This window comes from Psittacula echo (genome assembly GCF_963264785.1).
Source record: "Psittacula echo genome assembly, chromosome: 2".
NCBI classification, from domain to species: Eukaryota; Metazoa; Chordata; class Aves; order Psittaciformes; family Psittacidae; genus Psittacula; species Psittacula echo.
In genome coordinates, this window is record NC_137737.1 from 61,796,611 (window position 1) to 61,808,088 (window position 11,478).

The 11,478-nt window shown below is 42.8% G+C and overlaps 1 protein-coding gene across 1 annotated transcript; it reads right to left on the reverse strand.

The window, feature by feature from the left end:
- Nucleotides 1–11: 11 nt before the first annotated feature.
- Nucleotides 12–3,968, reverse strand: LOC308216959 (uncharacterized protein; the record flags this gene model as incomplete). Its single annotated transcript, XM_080609661.1, has 2 exons — nucleotides 12–16; nucleotides 3,500–3,968. The coding sequence occupies 2 exons, from the start codon at nucleotides 3,966–3,968 to the stop codon at nucleotides 12–14; spliced, it is 474 nt and encodes a 157-aa protein (XP_080465787.1).
- Between the last annotated feature and the right edge of the window lie 7,510 nt (nucleotides 3,969–11,478).

Below are 11,478 nucleotides of genomic sequence, written 5' to 3' on the forward strand. Positions count from 1 at the left end.
TGACTGGCGAGTCAATCTGTAAAACAGAAGTTTAAAGTTACAGTAAACTTAGGGCATTGCTAGGCCTACAGTCACCTAAAGATACTTTTTGGCATTGTGAAAATTTCAGAAGAACTAATGATGCCAAAATCTCTCCAATTTCACTTTGGACAAAAAAATTGTTTAAACATCTGCTTATACAGGGCAACATGAACAACAGAGAACAGCTCCTTCATCTGGCTAAGGGCCAGTAAAGGGTAAAAGGCAGCAACATGCATTCTGAGAAATGGGTGGTTTTACAGCGCAGACTTGAGTGCAGCTGGGACTGCAAATACCATTACTGTCACAATGAGAGCGCATTGTCAGCATGGCATACGCTTTAAGGATTTAGTCTCTTGTTGCTTTTCGTTGGTAAGATAAAATATTCACCGTCACCACTCAGGGCACTGTGCTTTGTTTTCATGCCTCACTTGTTACACAAGTCAACATACAAGAAGTAGTTTACACTGTTTTGACATCAAGGCTAGGATTTGCTTTTTTCCTCTCCCCTGTGTAGCAGGTTGTTGCATAAAGGGGCCAGATACATTTCACAAAACTACTTTGAATCTAATCTTACATACACTTCTTCCTTCTTCTAAGAAGCAGCTAACTCAACGTGAAAATACGTAAGCATGTTATTACAAAATCTCTGAATTACAGAGGATTAGTCTTTTGTGGATATAAAATTTATGCTGATTAAACTTAAAGCTTAAGGAAGCATCTATTAATTTTTTTGTGTCATCAGTGGATAAATAGAAATTGATAACAGAAGTAGGTATAGATAGTATTGCCTGTGGTTTAACAGGTTGATTCTGGACAGTACTGGTAGCACCAGATGCTGGAGTTCAGTTACTAAAGTGAATTTTCTAACCTCACACTTCAAGATCCCCAAATCTATAACAGTATACATTATTAATTGTCAGCACTTGTTTTGGAAATCTCAGGTTAAAAGTAAGCATGTGAAGACAGTGAGGCGGTTGCCCTGGACCAGGGCTCAGATGTTTGTGGAGGAGCGTGGAAAAGCTTGTGTCACTTTAACTGCCTTACAGAAAACCAGAATACATTGCTGTGGGCTCCCAATTTGGCATCTATCCCAAGAAGTAAAATAAGCCTGGAAGGTCTGATTTCTGATCTTATGTGTATGGAATGTATCATGACCTTCAATGAATATTAAAGGGTGTTTCAAAATTATGTGGGTCTTAAAATACTCTCTGCATGCCAAGGTTATCTAATGTATGCACATGCCTACAGTAAAGCATCCCATTGAAGATTAACTTTAAAAGCCAATACTTCCAGAAATGATACTACGCTATCATCCAGTTGGCATTTCTACCATTTAATCTGACACACGGGTGCAAGAAGAACTATTAAAACACAGTCTGTAATAAGCTGCCCATGATACAGAACAGAATTTAACTCTATATTTGTTGTTCATCATTTTAAAAAGCTGTGGGAGAAATGCTGTATAAATGTTTCAGTTTGATAATCACACGCAGGGTGAGTCATACATGTTGTGGATTCTTTTTTAAGTAGAGTCAAATAATTTTTATTCACTAATAAGTACCTTCTTTGGCCATCTATGTATGCATACGTTTGTGTATACACACTCACACAAGTTCAGCCAAATTCTGTCAATAGGTGACAGCTGAGAGCTTTACAGGTATTTCTATCAAAGATTTTAAAGATTAAATAAATGTCAGAAGCATGCATCTCTTCATATTCTCCTTTTTTGTTGAAATATTTTCTCAGTGGACAGGGGGCTATTTCTCTATTTACTGACTTTTCACCTTGCCTGGTCCCATCACTGCTCTTCACACAAATATTCTTCGTCATCCTTTTTTATCAGTATTGTTGTACCTAAGTCACATATGGTTTTGCATGTGGCTCTACTGGTCTCAAGCTGCTTGAATAAGAAAGAAAAATGGGGCAATAGAGGCTGGTCGGCCCAGTGAGGAGAGCTTTAAAATGGGCAGAGTGCTTGTACCTTTGCTGGGAAATCATCATCATTAGGTGCCTCTGAAGTACCAGTATGCTAATGCATGCAGCCAGGGGAGCAAACAGGAAGAATTCAGAGATCTGCATGCAGCTTCACTGAAGAAACTGATATTATGAGGGTGGTCAAACACTGAAACAGCAAGCCAAGAGAGGTTGTGGAGTCTCCACCCTTGGAGATATTCAAAACCCATATGGACATAGCCTTGAGTAACTTGCTCTGCTGATGCCAGTTTGAGTAGAGGAGGTTGTACTAGATGAACCCTGGAGGTCCCTTCCTACCTCAACTACTCTGTGATTTTGTGTACAGCCTCTTTTTCACTGCTGTGAAAAAGTACTTTCACAAAGTACTGACAGCTGTCGTGGTTTAAGCCCAGGCCGTAAATCAGAACCACGCAGTCCACTTCCCCCCCCCACCTTTCTTCCCTCCGCTTCTGGAGGGACGGGGAGGAGAATCAAAAGAATGCAGCTCCCACGGGTTGAGATAAGAACAGTTTAATAACTAAGGTATAACACAAATCACTACTGCTACCACTAATAGTAATAATGATAAAGGAAATAACAAGGAAGAGAATACAACCGCTCACCAACCGGTACCTCACCCCCACCCTGCCATGATCCAGCCCTTCCGGGAACTCTCCGTTCTACATCCTGGGCATGACGTGCTGTGGTATGGAATACCTCTTTGGCTAGTTTGGGTCAGGTGTCCTGTCCCTGCTTCCTCCCGGCTTCTCCTCCTCCCTGGCAGAGCATGAGACTCACAAAGACCTTGGTCAGGGTAAACATTCTGACCCACAACTGAAAACATCGGCTTTATCAGTATTATTCCCAGGTCGAAAGTCAAAACACAGCACTGCACCAGTAGAAAAAATGACTGCTACTGCTAAACCAGGACAGTATCCACCCCTTATTCCATACCATTCATGTCATGCTCAGATCCCACATTTTCAATATACCATCACTTGTAACAGTCTTTCAGAGCAGGAGAGGCCCATTGCAAAGTCCACCCCTCGATCATGAGTCCATCTCTATGTTGCATCTCTGCCCTGATGGCCTGAAGTGTCATGGGCCCATCAGGCTCAAAATAATTCACCCTCCCCTGCAGCAGTCTCTGCAACTTGTCGTTGGGGACTCCACACAGCTGCCTTCCATCTCCGACGCTTCCAAAGCACTGGAGGGGCCCAGTGGATTAGATACTCGCCCATACTGTCCCACACACCGTGACACTCATGGCTGTCCAGCCTTGGGGAAAACCTCTCGGTCCCCCTGTATTGTCTAAACCCAGACAAGACCCAAACCTGACTCTGCTTAACTCTCGGGATCAGACAAAATGGTCGTGGGTAGAACACACTCTGTGTGTGTGCCAACATGGTGATCCCCATCACAATCAGCAGGCAGGTTCCAAGGGTACCCAAAGGCCATTCAAAACCTTCAGAACTCTCAAATGATGCTGCTGTACTTGTCACTGGGGCTGCTGTAGCTGCCGTACTTGTCACTGGGGCTAGTGTAGCTGTTGTGCTTGAAGGCTCTCTCACCACCAGCTTCTCTTTTTCTGAGTCCAGATCTTCCTCCTCTGCCTTGCTGGAAAGTGCTGCGGGGTCTCCTGCATCCTCCTGTGGCTCAGGCTCACGGGGCTCGGCAGACGGCTGCTGGGGAATGCTCTCGGCCGCCGCGGGGCTGGGCTCGGCCGTGGGGCTCGGCTCCTCCGCCGCCTCCTCCCGCTGCTCGGCAGCCGCCTCCTTCCCCTCCTCGGCAGCCGCCTCCTTCCCAGCCTCCGGCCCCGCTCCCGCCGCCGCTTGGTCCCCGGGGCCCCTCTCCCGGGCCGCTTCGGCCGCCGCCGGCTCCCGGGGCCGCTCCCCCTCGGCTCCCCGCAGCCTCACAAAGACGGAGGCGAGGACGAGGGCCAGGACGGTGAAGAGCAGCGGGACGGCCAGGTACAAGTCCACGGCCACGTCCATCCCGCCCTGCTGCCGGAGCCCCCCCGTATCGCAAGCCATTACCATAAAGTACAATGAAACAAGAACCTTAGCCCAAGGCCCACACTTGATAAACACTAACACAGCAAATACCAGCTCCAAGCAAGCTACGACATACAGAAACTGTGACATCAAAAAGAACAACTTTGAGAGCCCATAAATCAGCACTGTGCCTCAGTCAGATCTGTTGTTATCTCAACCCTTCCTGCCCCACGTTGGGCGCCAAAAAGAACTGTCGTGGTTTAAGCCCAGGCCGTAAATCAGAACCACGCAGTCCACTTCCCCCCCCCACCTTTCTTCCCTCCGCTTCTGGAGGGACGGGGAGGAGAATCAAAAGAATGCAGCTCCCACGGGTTGAGATAAGAACAGTTTAATAACTAAGGTATAACACAAATCACTACTGCTACCACTAATAGTAATAATGATAAAGGAAATAACAAGGAAGAGAATACAACCGCTCACCAACCGGTACCTCACCCCCACCCTGCCATGATCCAGCCCTTCCGGGAACTCTCCGTTCTACATCCTGGGCATGACGTGCTGTGGTATGGAATACCTCTTTGGCTAGTTTGGGTCAGGTGTCCTGTCCCTGCTTCCTCCCGGCTTCTCCTCCTCCCTGGCAGAGCATGAGACTCACAAAGACCTTGGTCAGGGTAAACATTCTGACCCACAACTGAAAACATCGGCTTTATCAGTATTATTCCCAGGTCGAAAGTCAAAACACAGCACTGCACCAGTAGAAAAAATGACTGCTACTGCTAAACCAGGACAACAGCTTACAGCTATACTACAGTAGCAAGAGGAAGCCATGAGGCTTTTTAGTAATTAATGTTTTAAGATTTTCCTTGAGAAATTAAACAGACTTTGACAGAGAACAGGTTATTGTGTCATAATTTAAAGCCACAGACATGAAACATAAATTAGGGTGACCACAACATGTTTTGTCTCGAGTCCAGTGAGAGCTGACTCACTGAATCCATTCTGCAGTGCTCAGCCATTTCCAGTCAAAAGACATGCTGGAACCTGACATTGTTACCTAGGATCAAAGCAATCCAACTTCTTACTGTAACATGATTTATTATTCACAACACACACAATTATTTTAATAGTAAAGTTTACACATCTAATTGACCATACACTTGATGGTATTACAGCTAATGCTTTGGACAAAGTAGTTCACAGGAGATCCAGGTTACTCTTGTACTTACTGCATTTTGGTGGAACCTGGACTCCCAGTTTTGAGTCCCTGCCAGGCACTGTGGAAACATGAAGAGAGAGCACCTGCCCACGAGGCTTATAAAATACAGAACAGATACAGATGGGGTGCAATCAATGCACAAATTGAAAAACCAACCAACCAACCAAAAATATCCACCTGATTTGGGGGAATTAGCTTCTGAGATTGTCTACACTGAACATGAATATGGTTTCCTATGTACTCATGATCATAGAATCATTTAGGTTGGAAAAGACCCTTTAGAACATTAAGTCCAGCCACAAACACTGCCAAGTGAACCACAAAACCATGTCCTTAAGTACCACATCTTTACACGTTTAAATACTTCCAAGGATGGTGACTCAAACACTTCCCTGGGCAGCCTGTTCAGTGCTTGCTTTCTAATGTTCAATCTAAACATCCCCAAAGCAACTTGAGAATGTTTCTCTCATCAATCAGTTGTTACTTGGGAAAAGAAACTGACTCCCACCTCACTACAACCTCCTTTCAGGTAGTTGTAGAGAGCAATAAGGTCCCCCTGAGCCTTCTCCAGACTAAACAACTCCAGTTCCCTCAGCCGCTCCTCACAAGACTTGTGCTCCAGACCCTTCATCAGCTTCACTGCCCTGCTTTCAACACACTGCTCCAGCAACTCAGTACTTCTCTTGAGATGAGTGACCCCAGGCTGAACACAGGATTCGAGATGCGGCCTCATCAGTGCAGGCTGTGCTAGTCCAGTCAGGGCACAACAGTATCCAACTCTATTGCTTCTTGCCTTCAAGTTAACACATTTATACCCAACATTGGTATCTTTGCACGATTTGATGATTTTCAATGTGGACAAAGCACTCCTAACTTTAAAGGCTGCATTACACTTCTTTTGGCAACCTCTTGCTAAGGTCCAAGTAGAACAGAATGAAAGTGAGACTAAGTAACATTAGTTAAACTAGAAGCATCAAATCATTCCTCTGCAAGCTTTCTTAAATAGTCAGTGCTGAAAGCAATTTTGAAAATAGTCTAGATTTTAAAAATTGTGAACACATGTACATACACCCTGTTTGCTATATATGTTGCCAGCTTCACTCTCAAAATGCTCAAGAAAATCAAAACAGAGTCAAACTCCTATAACCTATAAAAAGATACACTGCAAAGGACAAAGGGGAGTTAGGTTGATTTCACAGAGTATTTTTTAGATAACCCCGAAAGTTGAACTTTCTGTATTTCTGTATTTATTCTCAGTAAAATTTAATATCCCTAACCTGTTAAACCACCATCATTCCCGCTTAGAAAATAGTCCAAGAAGTTGAAAAGGTACTAGAATTTTCAATAATCCTTCATTTTATCCATTTCTTCATCAGAGTTACAGGAGGCAGGGATGTATCCTTACACACCTAGCTGAGATGTGCCCATCTAGCAGAGAAAGGCAGGCTTCTCATGTACTGGTGGAGCAGAATAGTTAAGATAGGCTTCTCTGGAGAGTAGTTTGGAGCTACAAGGAGGACGCTGCATCCGCCCAAGAATCCCAGGAAGAGTAACACCATAACGGAGGTTGCAAAATTTGGAATGTGAAGCTGGACATTGTTTGCATACTCTGGTACATTTTCCCTTATAGTTAAATTAACATAGTGAAGGAAAAAAGGAATAGTTTTCTTCTCTGAACATCCCTCATCACATTCGTGCCATGCTGTATAATTAGGTGAAATGATTCAATTTGTTAAATGAACAAATCAAATTAACTCGACTCAACACTAATTATTCTGACATGTGTCCATAGCTATTTGCCTCCATTAGACAGGTTATGAGTTACCTAGTGTTACTGCACTTGCCAGAGCTATATAGTGAAAGCATTAACTCTGAGACATCTTTAAGAAAGAAGAGATTTGGTTCAACTACCTGAAGCTATGGGATCCTTACCTGTATCTTCATAGCACAAACCAACCTTTTTCTGCACTTCCATAAGTTTTCAGTGCCTGTTTATCTTGGTACCCTAAACAGAATTGGAACTATTGTTTCTATGAAGCTACTTGCACACTTCAGTTGCACAGCAGGCAAAGGCAGTCATGCTAGATAAAGGACAGGGAGAAGGAAGTACTGCTTGCTTTTGAATTCTTCCCATAATTATGGAATTCTGTTCAGGCTAGCAAGCTTCCAGACTTCACAAATGTCCAAAAATAAAGAGTGCTTTCACAGTGTATTTCACTAAAGAGAACTATCTGTATCCTGAGCAATAAAACACCTTCCAGTGCCTGCAAAGTTTAGGCAGATTCTACAAGGATTAGGCAGAAAAGCTTTTCCCTACAGAATTATTATTACTTACAATAAAGACAGAGCATCATGTTCAAACCATGCATTATTTGTTTATGTGTATTAACCCTCTTTTGGTTACAAGAAAACACATGTTTCTAAAATACTCTTTCATACTCAGTTCATAGTTCCTGACTATCTGAACACCAGATATGCACAAAGTGAGTGACAGGCTAAAGTTCAGACATGGAGCTATACTTTAACTAGAGTCTGAGTTGATATTCCATGAGGAGATTTGTTTGATCCAGTTCCTGTTAACTGCAACTGTGGATTAAGTATATAGTCCCAAAAGCCTAAAACTAAAATATATTCTGTCTGCACATGCTTGGTCAGTGATTGAACCCTGTTAACGGGGTACCTTTGACCCCAACTGGCAGCCATTTGATGGTGAAGTTTTTATACTTCCATGAATCATACACAAATTTATTTTAGGAGACTTAACAATTAATCATTTTAGTATCGCATTTAATCAACCAGTCTAAGAGACTCATATATGGTACCAAACTTATGATGGTGTTAATTGCCAATCTGTTTCTTGTCCTGTCATTAGACTGCTGCATTTCAAAATAACAGACATCAAAATCCAGTTTCGAAAAATATATGCTCCAGCCATGATTACATGCCCTCAGCTGGCCTAATGTAAGACGTGAATGGCACTGTCAGATGCAAAAGTGACAGACTTTTGTCAGTGTGTGTGTCAGACAGTGTGTAGTATGTTATAACAGCATTGTTTATTCCTTTCACCTAGGAAATTAAACAGATTGTCTCATTTTTGTTGCCAAAATCCTGGAAGTGTGAAAAGCCAAACTAGTTACTGTGTATTTGCAGATCACAGAATTATCATTCAGGTGTTCCAGCGGATCTGCAGACCACTGCAGGGGAAAAAGCAGGTTTTAGCATGAGCTCTGCTCGCTCTCTAAAACTGATACCAGTGTCATTTATTTCTGATCTATCCTACTGATTTTTGCAATTCTATACTTAGCAGCTTCCCACCCAGATGATTAACATGCCCGATTTAGTACCAAACGTAGCAACTAGATTTCTGACTGGAAATACGAAGGTTTGACTGTGAGATGCTGCTCTTGGCCCAGTTTCACATTCAGAGGTGCATGATGATCTTCTGCAGCACTTTTCCTAATAAAAAATGGGTGGGTTTACCATCCTTACCATACCTGATTGTCTCTTTCCGGGCCATTCACAAGTTTGCATGAATGTTGGTTAGATAAACTTTTAGAAGTATGACAGGATGAGAGAAAATAGCCTCAAGTTGTGCCAAAGGAGGCTTAGACTAGGTATTAGGAAAAGTTTCTTCATTGAAAGGGTTGTCAAGCATTTCAACAGGCTGCTCTGGGAAGTGGCTGAGTCACCATCTCTGGAGGTCTTGTAGACATGGTACTTAGGGACATGGTTTAGTGGTAGACTTGGCAGTGCGAGGTTTACCGTTAGACTTGATGATCTTAAAGGTCTTTTCAAACCTGAATGATTCTACGGTTCTGTGATTCTATGAATGAATGCTTTTATCAAGTGCTCATTGGTTTTAGATGTAGATCTAGGCTTTTTAAGTTCTACATGAACTCATCTGCAGAGAAGATAAATCGTAGGCAGATGCATCCTGCTCCTTGTGTTAGCTTTAATTAGTTAACACTGGATTTTATGCATCTTCATTGTTTTTTCTCAGCTGATGTTCTTGCTTGTGTGTTTCATATATCAGTTGTGCATTGACCTCAAAAATATTCCCATCTCTGTTTAAACACAAGCCTACCTTTGAATTCAACATGATTTTAGTTAATTATTAACATCACTGCAGAGAATACCTTTTAATTTTAGACTCTTAAGACTGCATACTTAATCCATGGTTGCAGTTAACAGAAACTGGATCAAACAAATCTCCACATGCAATCTAATTTCCTCAGACTGGTTAAAGTGTAGCTCCCGGTCTAAAGTCTGTTCACTTCATCCCACCACTCCCTTTGTGCACATCTGGTGTCTCTGTTCAGATAGTCAGAGACTATGCACTGAGTATGAAAGCACATTATACAAACGTATGAGGGTTAATACAGTTAAACAAAACATGGTTTGAAGGTAGTGCTCTGTTTTTATTGTAAGTAATAATAATTCCGTGGGGAAAAACTTTGCTGCCTGGTCTTTGGAGGCTCTGCTAGTTTTATTATTGCTTAGAATACAGTCAGTTCCCTTCACTGAAAGACACTGTAAAAGCACTCCAAATTTTAAGATATTGTGACCTCTTAAAACTCAGCCATTTGAGCAGGGTATCAAAGCAGCACAGACACAAAACGGGCAAGATAGCAATGGCACACAGCTTTCAAACTGAACCCATCCCATGAAAATCCTCTCAAGGTCTACTCTTTCTATTCCATTCTATCAAGCACCCCTCCAACACAGAGAAGAGGGAAGAGAAGTGGAGATTCATGAGGCAAAGAGACTGCAGTCCTCCTGCTCTCATTTCTCTTACCACTATGAACGCAGAGGAGCACAGACAAAACAGAGCACAGGTTAGAGAAAGGACACTGAAAAGAGTAGGCTGGAAGAGAAATATCATGTATGATTCCAGCACAGGTGAGATGGAAAAGAAACAGAGAAAGTAAAACAAAACCAAAGGTGATTATAATAAGTCTTCATTTTGAGGGCAAAACGTCACAATATACAAATGGCTTCTGCTGTCACACAGACGTATATAAACCACCTGATTTCAGACATGTTATTTCAGTAGGTTAATATTAGACTGATCAGTTTGTGTGTAGTTAGTGAAAAACAAACTCTCAGCTTACATGGTCAGAATCTTGACTTTGGGGAAGCCACTGATCAGCCACTACCTCTAGAGCTTGGCCTGCATTTTTAATTCTGACTCCAAAATTGAATGCTTACAGCTATACAACATAAGAATCCCACTGATAAGTTGTCCTATTAGCCTCAGCTTTTCATCAAGCCCAAGTAAAGACAACTTATGGACATCACAAAGAGGATTGTGGTAAATCACAGAATGTTTAGGGTTGGAATCGACCTTTAAAGATCACCTTGTTCCAAGAGTCAAAAGATTTAGTCCTGCAGCAGAAATCATTCAACTTTAGGAATGGATGTGGACCAAAAGCTACCACTAAAATAGCTTCCATTCTTCCAGCTATAGCTGGTAGGTTCAAGAGAAGAGGTAGGCTCTGTCAGAGGGAAAGAGAAAGCAGAAATGGGGGAGAAAGAAAGATAACCTGGAGCTTCGGGAAAGGCACCTGACATTTTACATATCTGCCACGGGGATGCTACTGAAGCAGCCCATTCACTTCAGTGCTCACTTTTGCTGAATGACAACTCACTACAGAAACAATCACATCTAATTGACAGACACAGATCCCAGGGACTCTTCATCCACTCGTCCATGCCAGCACTCCAGCGTCTCTGATATAGATATAATGCACGCTTGGTCTCAGCACTAGCTCCAGTCTCTGCATTGCATGTTTGGATGCGTGCCTCCAAAACGCTGTGTTTCTGTTCCCTATCCAGCCCACTCATATCAGGGCTGGGATCAAGTCAAGACTGGAAGAAAGCTTCCAGACCCAAATGTGCTTAAGTAGAAGGACAAAATGCTAAGAAATTGTTACTCCCTTCCCTCCTCCAAATCCTGGCTGAAAGAGCAGGGAACATTAGAACATATTTTTTAAAAAGGGAAAAGGGAAGAAGGGAGAAAGGAGCAGATAAACTCTCCAGAAAGTATGTATGCTTCAAATCCTATGCTGTTTGGGAGCTGGAAGAGAATTCAAACAGCTTTGGGTGGACAGGTCCTGCCAGACACCAGTCCACAAGAAGGAGAAGCCGGAGCTGAGAACTGAGTTCTGCCACTTGCCCTAATGTGCTGACCCTGTCTTACGTTCCTGATCAGAATGAAAATTTCCCAGTTTTTCTACTTTCTTCCTCTTCATCCCATCTCTATTTATCCTCTATACTGTATTGATCTCTTGCCCC